We start from the raw sequence: 20,959 nt of genomic DNA, 5'->3' as shown, positions 1-20,959 counted from the left end.
GGGCACCATTCACATTTTCAACACAGTTGACTTTCAGGAGTCTACAGTACACTGTAGCTAAGTCCTGAGACCTACTCTGCAAAGAGGTGATGCCAGGCTCCCTGGAGTTGTTACTGAGCCCAGGACCCTGCTGCAGGACTCACAGCCTCGCAAGCTGGGCCCCTGCCTTTACTGAAGCACATGTCGATGAAAAGAGATTGTCTCTCAATGCAGTTTCATAGGTCGGAGTGTCATTTTGACTTTTCTATTTACAAATAGAAACCCATTCATAACGAGTAGTTTTCTGCCGTAGAAGTCAGTGAGAGGGGGTGTGCGTTTTCTTCTCCTGTTGATCTTTCTTATGCAGTCTTAGTTACCACGGGGTCAAAACTTGTGCAAATATCCGTAATTTGTAAATAGATCTAAGTGGTTACTAAGGAAGCAGTTTCAAGACTAGTGACCCCAAAATGGGTAGCTCTTTAAAAAGCTAATCCTTATCTGGCACTTCATAGAACTGTGGTGTGACTGTTAGCTGGCCATTTGGGAGCTTTCTACCGCAAGGAAAGAGGGAGCTGTGTTACTAGGATCTGAACTAGGCCAGCAATCTCCTTTCCTTTGGATTAATGAATGTTAAAACAGGAATATGTAGCTGCTGGAAGAAGGAAGTTATTAATTTTAGGGTCAGTGTCTGAGTGTAGCATGAGTTTTAATGTTCAGCACCTCCTAATTGCAGAAAATTGCTTACTTGAAGATCTGATGTCGGGTGTTATTTGAAAGTGGATGAAGGTGCATCCTTAATTTTCTCCCCTGGGAAAGGTCATAGTGTCTCCGAGGTGAATAACAAACACTGTTAGTGTACGGTCAGCAGATGGTTTCTTCACTGAGACTACAGAGAAGAGTGAACTGCCTCCATTGCTGACTGCTGTGGCTGCTGTTTAGCTTTACTTATTTCCCCCCTTCATTGTGAGTATCAGTTATTGCGGTGTAATCAGTTTGTGTTTACTCAGCAGCTGGTGCCTCTCTGGGCGAGGACAAACTGTCTTAAAGGATACTAACGGGGTCAGATTTTAGTTGCATTGCTAACATCTCTGCATTCTCATTTTTTAGTGTTTTTGACACACTACCTATCCAGACAGGCTGCAGGAAAACTAGGGCTGACATGGGCACAAAGGGTTGCATGCTGGTTGGTGAGGAGCTGTAGCAGTTCACAGGGCAAGAAAACCCTAATTCAGGATTTTGCTATAATTATCCAACTTAAGAATCAAGGTGAAGACTGAGTCATAAACTGACCACTATAATAATGATTCATTTATTCTATATTGAAACTGAGTTCATTCTAATTTTTTTTTTTAGGGGGGAAAAGAGGGATGTTATTACATTTTAGCTCCTCAAATCAATAGACTTCTTATTAAACAACTGTATATTCTGTATTGCTCTTGGAAGTCACTGGTAAGGCTGAGAGGTTTCACGAAGGAAGGAGAATTTACTGAACTGAGGAAACGGACAACCGCGTGCTGTGGAGAATAAATCTTATGAATTGGAGAATAATCTTATGAAGAGCGATTAATAATCTTATCAATTGGAGAATAAATCTCATGAAGAGCGATTTTAGGAGCTGGGACTGTTTAGTTTGAGGAAGAGGAGACTGAAGGGAGACCTCATCGCTCTCTACAACTACTTGAAAGGACATTGTAGAGAGGTTGGTGCTGGTCTCTTCTCACAGGTCATTAGCGATAAAACAAGAGGGAATGGCTTCAAGCTGCAACAGGGTGGGTTTACACTGGACCTTAGGAAACAATTCTCCACAGAAAGAGTGATCAGACACTGGAATAGGCTGCCCAGGGAGGTGGTTGAGTCACCATCCCTGAATGTGTTTAAGAGTCGTTTAGATGTGGTGTTGGGGGATATGGTGTAGGGGAGAACTTTGTAGAGTAGGGTAGATGGTTGGACTCGATGATGCCAAGGGTCTTTTCCAACCTGAATGATTCTATGATTCTATGGGCATTGGCAGAAAATTTGCCTTGCTTTGTGCTAACCACAGCATGAATAGTGGCTGTGCGCCTTGTGGAGGCAAAAATGTTGAACTCCTCTCTGCTGTAGCATCAGACTGCCTTTGGATATGGCGTGAGCGTGTGCGTGTGTGTTGCAGGCCTGTGTCACAGGCATTGTCACCCTGTGTCATGGTTGATGATGTTTAGCCTAATTTCCCTCAGACTCTACACCAGCCAGGTTCAGTTTTAGAGCAGAAAGGGGTAAATTTGCTACTTGCACTGATGGCTGGCATATGTTTGAAAAGCAGTCTTATTTCCTCTTCATCTTAATACTAAACCGTTCCCCAGTAGCTGCCAAAGGCCAATGTGAAGGTTTAATTTGCTGAGATGGGCAATTATTGCCTGCTTTTGAGAGAGCAGAGAGGAGCTCTAATAGCTACAGGAAGCCCCTAGCTCTTTGCAAATCACCCTTGATGCTCTGGACTGAACGTTGTTGGTATTGGTGACAATTTCAGCTCTTGGGGGAAGTCTTAATTTTTATAAAGGCCCAGAATATTTTTAGAAAAAAAAAAAGATTATTTTGTTTTCATTCCTGTTTCACTGCTACAGATATCAATAGAGAAGAAAGACAACCCTAGTCCATCAGTGAGTGTTTCCAAGAGGAGAATAAAGGAAGATAGATGTGATGATTACATTTAGTCTTTTGGTAGTTTTAGATCTCACATGTACTGCAATTCTTCCTGTAGTACAGTGTATTTGATTACAGCACCTGTGATAAAGGAGCTTTAGTACATGTCAAAACCAAGAGGATTTCTGCCTCAGCACTACAGGGAGGCAATGACTGTTAACTCCTTGTCCAAAATTATATGTACTCTAAAGAAACACTGACCTGTAGAGTCCCTTCAGTTGTCCTGACTGTACAGAACCAGTCCCAGACTTTGTAGCTTTAAGTGCTTCCCTCTTCATAGGTTTTGAGAACTGTTGAAAATGAGTCTGGCAAAAGCACAACATGCAATTTGCACCCTGCCCACCACGTGCCACGTGTTACTGGCATGTTTCATCTGCTTGAGACACTGCTAAGGAGTGCTGAGCAATCACTCTTCCCAGAGCCAACCAGTGCTAGGGACACCTGGTTTCGCTGCATCACCTCGTATTTCCTTGCTGACATTATAACAATTCTCAGAACTTCATTTAGGAGTATCCTGACAGCAGGATTTCTTACACTGAAGAGTTCTCTTCAGAAAAACCCAACACACCACTACTGCATCAAGTACTTGAAAAAAGCTGTTTTCGTTTAAACCCCTTACATTTTATTAACTGGTTTGAGGTGACTTACATTATGTTGATAGGATCATAAGTCCATGTGTAAAAATATCCCCCAGATGATAGCATATAGAAATATATGTTTTGTAGTGATAAGAATCGGTCCCCAGGACTCAGAATATCAGAGTTATATTTCTATGGCATGAGAAATGGCATTTCAATGGCATGAGTTTCAACAAGGGCAAGTGCCAGGTTCTGCACTTGGGCCACAACAACCCCAAGCAGCGCTACAGGCTTGGGGAACTGTGGCTGGAAAGCTGCCTGGAAGAAAGAGACCTGGGAGTTCTAATTGACAAGCGGTTGAATATGAGCCGGCAGTGTGCCCAGGTGGCCAAGAAAGCCAACGGCATCCTGGCTTGTATTAGAAATAGCGTGACCAGCAGAAGTAGGGAGGTGATTGTCCCCCTGTGCTCAGCACTGGTGAGGCCACACCTCGAGTATTGTGTCCAGTTTTGGGCACCTCAATACAAGAGAGATATCAAGGTGCTGGAGCGAGTGCAGAGGAGGGCAACGAAGCTGGTGAAGGGCCTGGAAGACAAATCATATGAAGAGCGGTTGAAGGAGCTGGGACTGTTTAGTATGAGGAAGAGGAGGCTGAGGGGAGACCTCATCACTCTCTACAACTACTTGAAAGGACACTGTAGAGAGGTTGGTGCTGGTCTCTTCGCACAGGTAATTAATGACAGAACAAGAGGGAATGGCTTCAAGCTCCAACAGGGTAGGTTTAGACTGAACATTAGGAAAGAATTTTTCACAGAAAGAGTGGTCGGGCGTTGGAATAGGCTGCCCAGGGAGGTGGTTGAGTCACCATCCCTGAATGTGTTTAAGAGTCCTTTAGATGTGGTGTTGGGGGATATGGTGTAGGGGAGAACTTTGTAGTGTAGGGTAGATGGTTGGACTCGATGATCCCAAGGGTCTCTTCCAACCTGGATGATTCTATGATTCTATGATTCTATCTCCACCAGAATTACCGTGAGCTTCAGTAGATCGATGAGTTAACTGATTTGATTAAATAGAATAGAATTTGTGTGTCTTAGTTGTGTTTTTCTTAGACAAGAATTTAGAGCTGGTTTTCTTATATTTTTCTTTTCTAGATCTGTATGCATAAAAATTTGTTCACAGACTTATTATGGAATAAATTAATTTGGAGGTACTATCATGGGACATTTATTTGATTCTCATTAAGAAGATCAACACACTTTTGAGCCACAAACTTGGATTCTTAGTATGAAAAAATGTTCCTCCTGGTTACAAAGCCATGATTTTGCAAATTAATGGAGCCTGAGATTCTACTTCTGGTACATATTAACTAAATTTTCTGAGAACAAACCAATTTGTCTAATTACTCCAAATTCCTTCCACAGCTGGAACTCTGTACGGTAGTCTTTTCAATATTATTCCCATATTCATATGCTTACTCCAGTTATATCTTTTACAGGAATACTATTGTCAGAGTTATGTTTAGAAAGTATTTTATTACTCATAAGATTTTAGTTTATCTATATATAGTTTATTGTTAGTTTTGTTATTAGCTTGCTGGAGTCTCTCTTTGTTTACTTTTTATTCATATATTCCGGGAAGACCTGAAAGCCATAAGCAGTACTGTGATCCTGTAGGGGGGGACATCCTACAGACCGAAAGAAAGAAAATCTTAAATCAAGAGAGCTTAAAGTAACTAAGATAAAGGAAGTAAGTAGGTGTAAAAAATGAAAATAAAATAGAGAAAATGAGCAAAGGTTTCAGGAAAAAATAAGATCTAGTCTGTTTTAAGTCCCACATAACTTATCATGTTGGTGGCTAAAACATGTATGAGCACATGTATTTCAAGTAGAAACTTGAACCATCTCCTTTTCACGTGCATTCCATCTGAGTCCCAAATGCTTGATGGTCCTGGGAAATGCTGGTCCAAGTGTGATGGGTCATACATCTTCTGCCAGACACCTCACTGTAGCCTGGTATGAAGGGTCAGTCCTAGAGCTTCTCACAGACATGAGCCAGATAAACATCAGCACAGCTTATTGAACATTTCCTGCATGGCACAGTAGTGTTGTCCTATAGACATCTTAGTAGAGAGGTGCCCACGGTGGGTAGCATGGTGGTCGCTCTGCAGGTGAGTTTACTGAAGGTGTTCTGTGTCTGTACCAGGTACACAGAGAAAAAGATGCCACGGTGGATAGGCAGTGGAGGTGGCTGTTGTCACTACAGCAAGTGGAAGAAGTGGTATGTAGAAGAGAGGAGATAACGCTCCCTGTGAGCAGCCACGCTCTGACAAACAGGCTCCTGTCCTCTCTTAAGGAGAGCACCTCAGAACAGGGGCACCCAGACTTCATGGTTGTCGTGGTTTAGGCCAAATTGGCCTGTGATGGCGACAGATACTCTCCCCCTGCTTCTCGCTCCCAGGAGAAAAGGAGGAGAGATAAAGAGATTTACGAGGTTAGAAGGAACTAAACTACTTTAATGAAATATTAATAATAAAATCAGAAAGAAATCATGAACTAGATACAATATATACAAAACTGTATCAGGCTTCCAGGATGACATCACCGGCAGGCACTGGGGGAGTCCCAGACTGGACTCAGTGATGGATGGGAACTGGGTTCCAGCTCTGGAGTCAGGAACGCGCAAATTGGGATCAAAGGCAGATGAACAGACAGGGTCCTCCTCGGATGTTGGCCATTGAAGAAAGAGGCTGACCCTTTGATCCCTCAGCTTTTATACTGAGCATGGGGCAGATGGGATGGAACACCCTGTTGGTCAGGTTTGGGTCACCTCTCCTGTCTGCAGGTGACCACCTTGCAGGTGGGATCCCTTTACGCTTTTCTGTTTCTGACTCTCCAATGGGACAAATAACGAAATTAGCTGACCTTGGTTGTTACAGCAGTAAGTATAAGCAGGAGCCTCTCTGCACACTGTTCCTTGGCATGAAGCACAAACATTGGTCTTACCACTCTAAAAGTGAACAGTTTTCTCCACAATGTGCTGTTAATTCCAGAGAGTTGGAAGAGGCCTAGCTAAGAAGTAAAATTACTGAACAGAAAGTCGGTTCCATTTTCCCTCAAACCAGGACAATAGTTTCTTTCAAAAATAGCTTGCATGCCTTGTAGAAAACAGAGCAGGATTTCCTGATCAAAACACAAAACTAACAACATGTTCTGTGTGTTTTCTTGCCTTTGCCTGTTCTTGATTAATTTTTTTTTTTTCATATTTGAAAAGTGAAATTTAAGAGCATTTAATGTCAGATGTCTAAAATGACTGTGCTGTGCCTCATGCAAGTAACTGCCAGCTTCTGAAAAAAACAGTAATTGTAATGCCCTTCTCTCCCTGCAGTAAATGGATTTAAGTGTTCATGTGGCTGGGTAAATTAGGCTAGGTAGGTTATTCATACATTCGCTGGTAGGGAATAGAGATAGTAAAGTGTTGCTATTAAAAAAAAAAAAAAAAAGCACTGAAAATCTTCACAGTCCTTTAACCACCAGTAGTGCAGTAATATGACATAGCTGAATTTGGCAAGGCACTAAGAAGTGACTTCCTCTGCAGGGTAGAGTGGCAGTGAGAATTTGAAGGATGTTTGAATTGTTTTTCTAGTTCTGCATACAAATATTGGCGTTGTGCGACACTAAATACGTTCAGCGCTTGTGCAGTAGGGCTTACTTTGCTAGTGGTGTGGCTTCTGTGACATGAAGGGTGGGATTTTTTGAGTAAGGTCTGCTGCATTTGGTTTGAAAGGCGCATATTTTATTTGCAGAAGAGAAGAGGCAAATATGAATTTTAATTGTGTTCCTTTACTGCTTTGTTATACTTAAAGTTTCCATTAGTTTTGGAGCACTTCCAATTTTTTGTTTTTTTTTTTAAATCAAGTATTATTATTTATTCTTTTTTTAAATCAAGTATTATTATTATTTGATAAGCATACCTTTCTCTTCAGAAGTAGGAAATTGCCTTACCCTCAGAGCAGAGTTCATCTTGTCCGATGCAGCCATGTGCAGACCAGGTGTTGAGCCTAAGCCCCCTATTTCCAACTTTTTTCCTAGTCAATAAAGAAAGATGAGTAATTCTGCAGTCGTTTGTCCCTCAAATCTGTCTCAGGATGCCAGGGTTTTCACACTGAAAATACCTCCATTCCGTGCAGAGAGTCGAAATGATGTTGTTTGTCTAGGTATGAAACCATGGCTGAAAGGAGATAGGATGAACACCCTCGTGTAAGTGATAGTCAATTCTTGGTGCCATGTCAGTGGGTTGGCACTGTCTTTATGAAAATGCAGTGTTTGACAGGATGGAGTGGGATACTGTGGGATGTCCTGTGGATTTACAGTTTCAGTTTCCAATTTCAGGGAGGAGAACATTGCTACTATCAGGGAGAAATTCGAGGAAGTCCTGTATCATTTGTTGCCTTGTCAACATGCCATGGATTACAGTAAGTCTACTGTTTTGTTTTTACTGGCCTTTGCTTATTAGTCTTTTAAGGAAAATAAAGCTGTTTGTAGTAAAATAAATGTTATATATTTTCCTACTAGTTTGTCAACAATTTTTAGTCCTCATCAATCTTTAGGAAAAATGCGTTTAATTTGAACCTTGCAAAAGCCTTACTTGTTTTCAGAATTCACTGACAAAACATTCAAGGTTTTTTGTTTTGTTTTTCTTTAAACTGAGTCATATGACAGTGGCCAGGTTTTGTTTTAAGATAATTTATTGTAGAGGTAGAAGAGTGAAAGTAGCTGAAAACGTCCTATTCTACAAGAATAAAAACCACGGCCAGTATTGACGTGAACTCTTTGGAAAGTGTGTTCTTTTCTTGTTGCTACAATGATGTATTTTATCTTTCTTTTCTACTCTCTTTACAAAGGAAGGTGTCAGTTAAGAGTTTCTCTTGTCCTAGCTATTTTCTTCACAGAATTGCTGACCTTAAGCTGTGTGCATGGGATAATACCTCTGATATAGTAAAATCTTGGACAGTCTGCAAGAAAGGATATAAAATTGTGCAATAACACTTTTTTAAAAGCAAATCATTTTAGTGGTAATATAATTAAAGTGTCTGTCATCTGAAGGTTACATGGAGCTGTGTGTTGATTGTACAGCTTTTGGACCTGACTATTTTTGGGACTATTGAAAGATGCTAGTCAGGTTTTCAGAACAACCAAGTAACTTCAGTGTCTGTTGAATCTGGGAGTGACGGGGTCTCAGCACTTTTGATACTGAGATCAGCTTGTAAAGTCACCGCAGCAAGTGAGCCTGTGTGGAGATGATGTGAGCTTTTCCTTCTTCTGAGGAAGCAGGGTTTAGCTGATGGAAATCTTCAGCCCATTGCCTGTCTCCAACTTTTCTGTAGCTTTCGTTTCAGCCATATAAGTACACATATTTAAGTAGTGTTTTTCTTTTATATTTGTATATTCTTTGTTAGGAAGGGGGAGAATGCATGCAGAGGACTTGTCATCCTCGCACTTGTCTGGTTTACAGCTGTGTTTATCTCTTTTATGATCAAGGTTGAGCAGCTCAAGAAACCTGAGCCCAGTTTCAATATGGACAGTGAGCCTAAAAATAGTAGCATCCTAATGCATCCTGTGCCACTGCATGGCTTCCATTAGCAGTGATCCATTAGGTCTTGGCCCCTGCTAACTCCCAGGAGAAAAAGCAGAAAGGAAGGAGAGCCTGCGTATGTCCTTTCCTGCCCTCCTTTTGTGAGTTTGTTCTTAAGACTGACCCTCCTGCTGGTTTGTATTCTTAAATTTCCTGATACTCAAGTTGGCCCCTTCTAACACAGTTATGTGATGAAAGATGCATTTTTTTCCCTGTGTAATTTTCCCTTGAGAGGTCCTTCTCCCCCCTCACCTCCCCATGCCCCCCCTTTTTCTCATACAACAAAGTTTCAGCAGAGTTATCCTTCAGACAAGATGCAATATGAAGCTTACTATAGCAGGCTGGGAATTCCAGCATCCAGTATGAGACAGTAATGTTTTCCTGAGCTGTATTAAACTCACATTCTCTGACACTGCATTTCCATCATTACAACTAGTTCCTCCACAGTCAATTTTAAATGTGAAGTAATTACTAGAAACTCATGCTGAGAATCAGAGCTCCTTAGTTCCAACCACGGTTCCGAGCGTCTCACTGGCTTAAAGGAAGCTGGGGAGAGTTATCTTCTAATAAGGTCTGCAGAGCAGGAGCTTTGCTTTTAGGAAGTGCATAAGACAGAACAGATCCCTTTAATAGAATAACAAGCTTCATATTCCCAAAGTTCACGCTGATCTCCTCTCTTACTTATTAGTAGCCCTAGATCTCGTCCAGTAACAGCAGTTTTTTTCATGCATGTGAGAAAATGTTGTGGGTTTTAAATCATAAATTATGAGTTCTTCCGTTGGTAATGTCTATGATGTGGTTTTCCTTTTATTAGTTAAGTTAATCAGATAACTGGCTGACAGAATACTTAAAATTATGAATTTCTTCTCTTAATGACTTTGCCAGTGAAGAAATGTCTCTCTGCAAGTGAGACAGTGCAACCTGAACTCCAAGTGAGCCATTTTGTTTGGATTTTGTTTGTTGTTGTCTGTGGGATAGGCAGTAACCACAGTTTCCTATGAGTTAACACAAAAAACTTTGAATGGAAAACACATTGGTTGCTGGGAGATAAAGAAGCCGTGGTCGGGCACCACTTGCAGCCCTGTGTTTCAGGGCGAGTTGCACAGAGTCCAGGTTGGTCTATGATTTTGCTGCCCACTGGTGGTGAATATAAAAACTGCTGTTATTACTGCAAATCAGACTTTCACGACTACAAATTTGTTTGTTTAAAGAAGATACATAATAAAAATTCAGGTTTTTGAAATGGCCCATGTTTTGCTGTTGCTTTCTCTCTGACACGTCTGCGAGAGTGTGATCTGTTCACCGCGCACTGGACTATTGAAGGCGTTGGAAAAGAACCCTGAGTGTTTTGAGTGGGCAAGTCACATCTGTAGGTTAGCCGTGACTATTATTCTTGTCACTGTTGAGTGACTTGATTAGAGGTCAGTGCTGCTGGGTGCAACAGTCGCACGAGAAGCCGTTTACTGATACCGCTTCATTTTGTAGACAGTGCTTAAGTAAAATTGCAATTAGAGGGAAGGAAGTTTTGCCTGATTCAGAGCTTCAGGATGTTCCCAAAACTCATTCCCAGGCAAAGCAGCTTCAGCAGGTGCTAGAATATTTCTTTTAAGCTGTATAGCCAGTATTTATTTCTAAAGAGCAGGCACAGGTAATTTGAAAGGTGAAACAACTTCAAAGTGTAGATGTACTCATGATCACACTTGCTGTATGTTATACAGTCAATAACCTGTTCTACTTCTGTGAGTGCTACATGGTTAACCCCACAAGTGAATGATATTGAGCAGTATGCCCAGCAATAGCTGTAATGGTTTACAAGCTTAATATATGCTTATATTTCTTAATATTCAGGAAAAGAATGACAGTATTTTACAGACTGCATCTGGTCCTGTGCAGAACCAAAATCAATTTTGCTGATTAAAAAAAAAAAAAAGCTGCATAAGAAAAAATAAAGGTATCTGGTTTTGTTGTTTATAATTCCGGTGGGGATTTTTTGATGCCTGAAAGTTTGCTGAACAGTAATCTAGATAAATAAATAATCTTGCTTTCATGCTGCTGTTGTGTAGTATGTGCCAAGTTTGAACTTACAGCTCATATTTATGTCCAAGATTAAAGCCCTTAGTAGTGGCACTTTGAAAGGGTCATGCTGATACAGCCTAATCCCAACCATGTGTGTATGCCACTGCAATAAAGGCAAAATTATTTTAAAAAATTGCTGATTTGGTTGAAGATCAGCATGGTAGTGCTATAAGAAATGCCCTTTGATTTTGTACTATTACAGAGTAATCTCTATATCTACACTTTCTTTTAAGGTGCAATTCTACCACACTTGTGCGTCCTGCATTGTCTTAAAGACAAAACCTCAGTATACTCTTTACCTAAGTAAACTTAAGGTAACTTTTAATAGAAAGCATCCTTGCAGGAATGGACCTCATGTTTGCTGTACATTCGAGTGGTAACGCAAAAGCATCTGTTGTTACTGTCACAGACTAAGGGAGCCTTAATAGTTCAGTTTATTCTTCATTTAAAGTAGAACTGTGTGTTAGAATTTAATATGGAAAATTGGTGATTGTGTATGGGCAAGCAAAGTGATAGATTTTCTGAGATACATAGCAGTGTGCTTGTCATGAATGACCTTCAAATTTTTGTGGTTGAGAAGATTTTATGCCATTAAGAAAGAGCCCATGAGTACTTACCCAGAACCATGGATATGGCAGAATGCTTGGTCCTCTGTGTCTCTCTTCACCACAACCCATTGGAGGCCTGTCTGATTGGGTTTCCTATCTCATTATCATGAACATCATATCATGTCCATAGTGATATGATAATGCATGTAGCCATTAATGTTTCTTCGAAATAGAATCTTAAACTAAATCAATTTAAAAAGAAAATACCATCTGTCATAATTATTATTGCTGAAATGCCCAAAACAGCCCTCTGTGCCCAAAAGATCCCATTATGCCCTTTGTACTTGGCACTAGATTAAATTACTGAGGAAAGAGTTAATCAAAAGTATTAAAACCGAAGGATCAATTCAATTCAATAATATTTTTATTTGGGGGAAAGCTGTGTACGTGTTCCATATACATGTGTTCCTAAAGAGAGGTCCCTTATTTGTTGCAGGTCGATCTCTTTTGCATGGGAGTGGGGGTTCTGAACTGGATTTTTCAGTTGGCTAAATTAGCCAATTTTTGTGGTGTTTATATGTGTCATAGAGAAGCTTTGAGGAAGAAAGAAGAGTCTATATCACCACGGGAGTGAATGTCTTTCTTTCTGAAGTGAAGAAATAAAAGATTGACTCAGAGTTGCACTTAGTTCCTAAAAACAATTTTTAGCTACTTCCTTTTCTAAATATTTAATTTTTTAAAAATATACAAATTTCTTAAACTTACTTCCATGTTGCACTAGTATTTGTTTATTAAATCAGTATTTACATTTCCTGTTCTTGACAGTGGGATGTTCTATGATGGAAATCATACTTACCTTATTGAGCCAGATGAAAACTACTCTTCAGATGTAAGTAGAACTTGTAGTAGTCCTGCAGTGGTGTTTGTTGAATACCGAAATTCATGGGTACAGGGTAGGCATAAGGCTCTGGGACCAAAGAGTCATCCCAATATTCTCAATTCATTTACCTCATATGTGAGTCCCCATCACCACAGACAAGAGTAGACTTCCAAACTTTAGGCAGTACTATGTGTCTGTCTGTGTACTCTGTAACACTTGGATGTAGAGCAGTACAGAGCCAGAGGGCGATGGAGCGTCCCTTGGAGCCAGCAGGAGAAGCCTGTGAGTGCCCTGTCCCCTTCTCTGGTGCTTCCCACTCTGGATTCGTTCCATCCCTCTCTTCCTGGTCTGGCCTTGATGCTCACTCAGCAGCTCCTGTGACTCTCACTGATGTTCCCTGGGCAGCTCTCTTAAGCCTGTCTCTAAGCATGCTCAGCTACTCCTGTTGATGTACTTAAATATTTCAAAGAGAAGATGATTAACTGCGGCGTTAACCCATAGTTGGGAAAAGGAGAAAAGTTTAGAGTAATGGTGCATTGCAACTTGCATGTTCACTACTGTAGGTCTTGGGTAACAAGGACCTTTGGAACTGTCTATTTAATGCTCATGAGATGTATTAGTTTATCTGAGTTTAATATATGCAATTATTTACTATTTCAGGATGACTTCCATTTCCACTCTGTTTACAAATCCAAGTTGTTTGAATTTCCTTTGGATGACCTGCCACCTGGTATGATTTTTTAATATTCATGACTTACTGACTTGCTTTAGTCTAAGGCGAAATTTGTTAATCGTATTTGATAGATAATCTTCTCATAGTGTATTGTTTATTTGTATATCTCCTTTTTCCCTGATTAAATAAAAAAGCACTGAAAAAAAAAAAACCTGAAGCACTGAAAGCACTGAAAAAGAACCTGAATCCAATGAATCAAGCATCTCCTAGACCTTCATGTTGTGATGTATGTTTCTTTTAACAAGTCACACTGTCCATGGACTGCATTATAGCCTAGTAGTTGTAGAAAGGAAAGGGCTGAGGTAGCCTACAGATGAAAATAAACCCCACACATTGCCAGTGGTTGATAACTTTTCATGGATTTTCCCTATTTTGAGATACAGGGTGAGTACCATGGTGTGAGCAGAAGCCTGGGAGACAAGAATTTGCCACGTATCTTTGCTGTTTAGCGGCTCTCTCATCTCCAGTGCTGTTCAGCTCTTTCACAGCACTGGCTATACTGCAGGTCATGCGTTTCAGTACAAAGGAATTTGGAGGCAGAACTGGTTTCAAGTGCTTGTAGTGATGAGTCCCCACAAGCAGTTTATATTGTGTGTGGAAGGAAAAGAGGTTTTTAAAAAACTGAGTTTTCATCTGAGGGATTGGCCTGTTAATTGAAGCTAAAAGTGCAGTATTAATGGCATATCCCTATTCTGTCAAGGATTTGCCAGTTTTACGGATGAGTTTTTCTCTTCTACAAAATATATCCTAGATAAATAAAACTGTCCTTCATAGAAACTGTCATTTTGGTAGAAATCGCCTTTAGACTAATTTCTTCAGGAGAGTTACAGTTGTCCAGTTGTCTTGTTACAAACTATTTGTCCTGTAGTAACTATTGGATCTGGGATCTTATGATGCTGGGTACTGCACATAGATGGATCCTTCCCTGGAGCAGTGTGTGCAGGTTTGCTAGTTGTTAAGCAAAGTAAAATCATTCAGAGAGCTAATGAGAAAAAAAACAAGGGAAATTGCTACAACTGGGTCACCTTGATTTAAGTTCTGCAGAAGGAATCTTTCAGAGTCTAAGCAAAACAGTATCCCAGCTTGGTGCCTCACGTCCTCTGCTGATGATTGCCCAGGCGAGGTGGAGGAGGTGTTGGGATGGAGGGGCAGCACAAAAGGCTCACGCAGTGCAAGATGTTGACATCTGTATCATGAAGCTTCCTATGTACATGCATGTTAGACACGTTCCATGGTTGCTCCCTGTACTCATGGAGATGGTAGTGTAATGAGAACAATTTATTGTATATAAGGCCAAATAATAAAGCGCATCTTTTATCACGCTTTCTTGAGGATGTGTCATTTAAAAGGTTGGAAATAATGCAACCACTGTTGAGTTTAAAATAAATGTTCCGTCTCAGGTTGTTAAAGTAGGAGACTGCTAGGGCAGTCTTAGTAGATATCTATCAGTTGTCTTACAAGATTTCCTAATAGTGAAATTTTATGTTTTCAAGATTTTGGAATAAAATTATTTTCTGCTTTTAAAATCATGAAAAGCAATTCATTGCAAGTATAATCCACCAGTCTGACCTCCACCAAAACTTCTTGATTTTCAAAAAACCTATCAAAATAGGACTTCAGGGTTCTTTGGGGTTTGCTTTTTGTTTTTTTTTTAATCACATCAATCCAAATATGCTTGTATGGTTTTGATTTCACTGTAGATAACAAGTTGCTGGCTGTGCTATACAAAGCCCAGCATGTGACTGTGGAAGATGTTGCCATTAGACTAAATTAGAACCACTAGATTGTAGAAAAGGCTGAAAAAGAGGTTTAATTGTGCAGTGCTAGTGGTCTTAATTATACAAACATTTGTAACGTGAATAAGAGGTATATGGTGCTAATCTTCTATCGCTTTATGTTTAGGATCCCATTTATGGAGAAATAAACCTTATCTCACAGTCTGCTCTTCCACATGCCCATACTTGTTTTTGTAAAGCTCTTTAGAAAGGTGTTTCTGAGGTTTGCAGTTAAAGTTTCAGAAGATGTAATAGATTATATCCTCACTAGGAATCCCACCATTTTTATTTGTCTGTGATTATTCAGTTTATTCATAGATTCATAGATTGGTCCAGGCCGGAAGGGACCTCCAAAGGTCATCTAGTCCGACCTCCCCGCAGTCAGCAGGGACACCCCCAACTAGACCAGGTTGCCCAGGGCGTCGTCGAGCTTCACCTTGAATATCTCAAGGGAAGGGGCCTCAGCCACCTCCCTGGGCAACCTGTTCCAGTGTTCCACCACCCTCATGGTAAAGAATTTTTTCCTAATATCCAATCTAAATCTCCCCTTCTCCAACTTAAAACCATTGCCCCTCGTCCTGTCCCTGCAGGCCTTTGTAAACAGACCCTCCCCAGCCTTCCTGTAGGCCCCCCTCAGGTACTGGAAGGCCGCTATGAGGTCTCCCCGGAGCCTCCTTTTCTCCAAGCTGAACAACCCCAGCTCCCTCAGTCTGTCCTCATAGGAGAGGTGCTCCAGCCCCCTGATCATTTTGGTGGCCCTCCTCTGGACCCGCTCCATCAGGTCCATGTCCTTTCTATATTGAGGGCTCCAGACCTGCACACAGTACTCCAGGTGAGGTCTCACCAGAGCGGAGTAAAGTGGCAGAATCACCTCTCTGGATCTGCTGGCAACACTTCTTTTGATGCAGCCCAGGATGTGATTGGCCTTCTGGGCTGCGAGAGCACATTGCCTGCTCATGTCCAGCTTCTCATCCATCAGCACCCCCAAGTCCCTTTCCTCAGGGCTGCTTTCTAATATCTCATCCCCCAGTCTGTATTTATACTGAGGATTGTTTCTTCCCAGGTGCAGAATCCTGCACTTGCTTTTGTTGAACCTCATGAGGTTCACCTGGGCCCACCTCTCCAGCCTGTCCAGGTCCCTCTGAATGACATCCCGTCCCTCTGGTGTATCGACAACACCACACAGCTTGGTGTCATCTGCAAACTTGCTGATGGTGCTCTCAATCCCTCTGTCTATGTCTTTGATAAAAATGTTAAACAGTACTGGTCCCAGGACGGACCCTTGAGGGACACCACTTGTCACTGCTCTCCATCTGGACTTAAAGCCATGGAGTACCACCCTCTGGGTTATCTCTGTCTTTAAGTCACCTCCACGCCCAGCCACAGCTGCAGGGGACAAGAGCAGTCTGCACCACTTTCTCCTTCCTCACCCTTTTCCCTGTGCTCACAGGAGCTCTATCATTCATCCCCCAACCGGCTGCACATGCAGTCCCACCTTCTCCGTCACTCCTCACACATGCTGCCCCACCAGCATCTTGGCTTGGCGCTGCCTCTTCCCTGCTCTGGGGAGTGCTGACTGTTGTCTTGACTTTTCTTTTTTTTTTTTGCTTTAAACAATATTTGCAATTAATTTCCAATAGTATTGTTGTCAGTGATTTTTTTTTTTTTTAAGTACTACAGCAGAATCATTATTATTAGTAGCAAGCACTGTACTAGGTTATGTCATCAGTATTTCTTATGTTACTTATTACTCCCATAATTTATCAATCTGCCCAGCCTAAGGAGATCTTTCTTGATGTCAGGTTTTCCTTCTTATCTTTAAAAGACTTTGTGTGTAAGCTAAGATTTCCACTCAGAACTGTGTTAGGAATGGACTGGATGTGTCATCAGCTTCAATATTGATATTAGGAAAAAAAATCAAGTAATAGGGATTACTCTATTGGTGATAATAAAAGGACACACTATTATACAACAGTTCGATAGCAATGTACTTTTTATGTTCTTTAGCTCCTATATTAAAAAAAAGAAGAAAGCTATTGCAGAAAATAATTAATCGTACTGTACTTTGCAATGGTCTGAGGAGGTAATAAGAACTTTAAATTAGGAAAGTTCAGATGGATGACTTGGCATGATTAGAGCATTTGACTTCATAATTCAGTAGACCTTATTTTTTCTCACAGTCGTATTGAGGCATATAGTGTCCTGGCATAGGCTTAGACAACACTATGTTATTGAAGGTGTTGTTTTTAAAGTACTGCATAACAGATGTCCTTTGCTTTTGGGGTCATTTGAAAGACCTGTACATGTGGCGCTTAGGGACATGGTGTAGTGGGACTTGACAATGCTAGGTTTACAGTTGGACCTGATGATCTTAAAGGTCTTTTCTAACCTAAGTGATTCTATGATTCCATGAATCCTCATTATACTTTTCAAGGTAATATGTTCCATCAGAATTTTCACTAGACTTTCAGCTATCTCCATTTGCTTTGATTTTGCTGGTCATGATCTTTTACTTGAGGGTCCCTGGCTGGAAGTGCACTCCGTCTGAATTCCTCCAGCTTGTGAGTTACAGAGCAGTGTTAATGTGTGTTAACATTAATGGCTGCATCATTCCCCTCTAGAGATGACCGACTTCCGATGGTGGGTAAAAAGATCGCATTTGCTGGTAAAGTTATCTAAGACCCTATATACATATTGGAAATTTTTTTTTTTGATTGAAAAGTTGTATTTTTACCAGTTTCATTAACCACGATAGAAAATCTAAAATCATAGGTTGTAAGCCAGTTGTGTGGCACTAGAACATAGACTAAATTAATAAACATATATAAAGCATAATCAAAAACAAATTTGTAAAAAAAATTTCAAGATTTAGTTTCTCATCATTGCGAGCTCTGGAGACTGCAGGTCTTTAAGCAAATATAGCGACACTTGCATGTGATTTAATGTATTTTAGGTCCTTTTTGTAAAGAAAATCCTGAACTGCACTGGTGTAACCATGAAAACATTTTTAAGCAGAAGGCCTGTGATTGTCCAGGACCTTCCGTAAAAAGATCTCTGCAGACTTCACATATTGAAATGACAGCATAATCCCCCAGATTTAGCCAAGACAATACCAGTTAGTCATGCTTTGCTTTCCTGTTTTTTTTTTTGTCAGTAACTAGCCCCTCCTGGTTAAGATTAGCACTTACAGAATCACACAATCACAGAATGCTATGGGGTCGGAAGGGACCTCTGGAGATCATCTAGTTCAACCCCCCTGCCAAAGCAGGTCCACCCAGAGCAGGTTGCACAGGAACGTGTCCAGGCAGGTTTGGAATGTCTCCAGAGAAGGAGACTCCACCACCTCCCTGGGCAGCCTCTTCCAGGGCTCTGCCGCCCTCAAAGTGAAGTTCCTCCTCATGTTTAAGTGGAACTTCCTATATTCAAGTTTGTGCTCATTTCCTCTTGTCCTGTCCCTGGGCACCACTGAAAAAAGACCGGCCTCTGGTAATGTTTTGTCAGATGGGCAATTCAGCTTCTTGTTTTAAGGTTTTGCTGATATGGCAGCCCTGTTAAATTCCTATCAGCATTGGTTTCAGTCCTATGATTTGAACCTCATGCAGAAATTGCACAGTTTATGTCCAGCAGGTGGGAGGTGGGACTGTGAGAAACTCTCCTATCTCACCAGGGAAACTGAACTGTTTAGGATTTTGTAACATAACCAAAAGTTGTGAACAAATGTATGTGAACTGGAAATCCCTTAATTTACACAACTCCTATAGTACTGACTCCTTCTCTGCAAGATTGATAAATCACTCTGGAATACTGAAAGCAATTTTCAGTCCCTGGAGACTGATAGGATGTCCAAAGCTGGAGCAAGTACAAAGGAGGTAACAAAAGACATACTACAAAAAAACCAACTGCAAGCATTTGATTTGCATGTTTCAAAGAAGGATCTTCTTGGGGTTATGTGAACAGTAAACATGTTTATAGAAGATAAGAAAAGAGATTTCTGTTGTGTAGAGAAGAGTGAGGCAGAGGCTATGAATCTAAAATAAAAGATGGAAAAATACTTATTGGACATTGAAAAGGGTGAGAGCAAGTATTGTCTTCTGCTAATAAACATTATAGAATTATGGAATCATAGAATCATAGAATGGCTCGAGTTAGAAGGGACCTTAAAGATCATCAAGTTCCAACCCCCCTGCCATGGGCAGGAACACCTCCCACCAGACCAGGTTGCTCAAAGCCCCATCCAGCCTGGCCTTGAACACTTCCAGGGATGGGGCATCCACAACTTCCCTGGGCAACCTGTTCCAGTGCTTCACCACCCTCACAGTAAAGAATTTCCTCCTAATATCTAATCTAAATCTCCCCTCTTCCAATTTAAAGTGTCCCTTTCCATGAGTGGCTATTAATAGATTTGGTGAAATGGACTTGACAAAAGAACAAGCTACTTGGTGCTTATGATTGGAGATTTAAGAAATTAAAGACACAGTGGGATTAGCAGGGAGGAATATTGTACTGATAGTGAGCATTGCCAAATCTCATAAGGTTTCTCCCAACTCTAACATATTTTACTTTGTGAATATAATCGTCTTAAAGCATTAATTCTGCCTTCCGTGCTCCTCTTATTAATTTAGGTGGCTATTGCAAGAGCTTTGTGAATGCCTGCTGAATTCCCAAATATGTGATTCACTCCACGGAAGCACTGTGCTAATAATATGACATGCTCAGTGTTGGTGAAGTTCTGGCATGGAACATCTGCTGCGCTTTCTGAAGCGTGACACCCACAGATCATCTGTTTCAGCAGACCCAGATTATCACTAGTAGAGTTTTTAATAAGAACCCTGTTACTGGGAAGCATCTGTAACATTGCCTCCTTCCGAGCTGGAAACTTGAAAAAGGGAGTTGTTACCGTGTCTGATGTGTGGAAGAATGCCATACTACTGTCCTGGGGCTTTAGGGTCACTAATTGTTGGGCTACATCCTTGTATGCATTCAATGTATTTGCCTATGTTTTCTGCTTAGAGTTCTGGCAAAGGAATACTACATCACAGAAGTTTGTTGTAAAGCCAAGACACAAAAGAAGTAAAAGGCAGGTATGTGCCAATATGCTTGTTTATTAGTAACATGACATCAAGTTTGTTTTGTGTCTGCTGAATTCATTTGTCCAGATGGAGTCCTGCTGCTGCTGCTGGTTTGGCATGAGGTCTGTATATCAATACAGCTGTTACAAAAAGAGGTACCTAATGTTGACAAAACATTGTTGGGTTCTCTTGGACATTACTTACCTGAAGAGTTATAAAATTGTAAAACACAGCTAAATTGCAAATTAAAAAGTAGCTAAAATATTTCCTCTCGTTTTGAAGTATAGAGTTTTATCAACAACTCCCAATTAATGAAACATCTACAAGTATTTTTATGTTGCAATGGTGACAAGTAGGTACTTCGTGTCACTTGACTTTGATTTAAAATAAATACTCTAAACTGAGAGTTCATTCCTTGTTTATTAAAGTGTGGCGGGGGGGGGACTAAGTGCAGATGTTTTGTCTGTACCCTGGAAAGATAGCAGCACTTCTTTGTATTATAGGAATGGAGCTCAAATACTGGTATAGGTCAAAGTAGAGCCTGTTGGGGGGGCTGAATAATGCAGACAAAAATGAAATACTGAGAGCGGTGGGAGGGGAAGATGACTTTTACCACCTCTGACTCATGTGAGCCTCTCAGAGGCAAAAGAGAAGTGAGAAAAACATTGGAGAAATTCCAGAAGTCATTCTTGAGGGTCTTACTTTGTATCAGGTGGTTTGCTACCTTTCTGTAAACTAGCCATTACTCTGTATATTTAAAACATAACGATATAATAACTCTCCTGAAAAACCCAGGAAGACAAGGACACCATGAAGCAGCACAGTCATAAATGTTTCTAAATGCAAAGTAAGCATAACATAGAGGCGAGTACTGCGTTCACTGTATTAATCAAGCACACAGCCTATTTGGAAAAAAAAGTTTATAGCTGACACAACCCATTTTTTAGAGATATAGGTCCCACTGAGGATTCTCCTTAAAAGAAGCTAAACTTGGGATTAGATGGGTTGAAA

General features: G+C 40.8%; 1 protein-coding gene across 1 annotated transcript in view; it reads left to right on the top strand.

Moving 5' to 3' along the window:
* ADAM22 (ADAM metallopeptidase domain 22) overlaps nt 1–20,959 on the top strand; it is a 143,629-nt gene that overhangs the window by 76,565 nt on the left and 46,105 nt on the right. The window contains exons 5-8 of the mRNA XM_074157524.1: nt 7,625–7,707; nt 12,317–12,380; nt 13,032–13,101; nt 19,890–19,960. Coding sequence (XP_074013625.1) covers nt 7,625–7,707; nt 12,317–12,380; nt 13,032–13,101; nt 19,890–19,960 — 288 coding nt within the window. The remainder of the gene's footprint in view (nt 1–7,624; nt 7,708–12,316; nt 12,381–13,031; nt 13,102–19,889; nt 19,961–20,959) is intronic.

This window comes from Numenius arquata, chromosome 12 (genome assembly GCF_964106895.1).
Source record: "Numenius arquata chromosome 12, bNumArq3.hap1.1, whole genome shotgun sequence".
NCBI classification, from domain to species: Eukaryota; Metazoa; Chordata; class Aves; order Charadriiformes; family Scolopacidae; genus Numenius; species Numenius arquata.
Note: the sequence above shows the minus strand (reverse complement) of the source record. Positions and strands in the feature narration are given on the sequence as shown.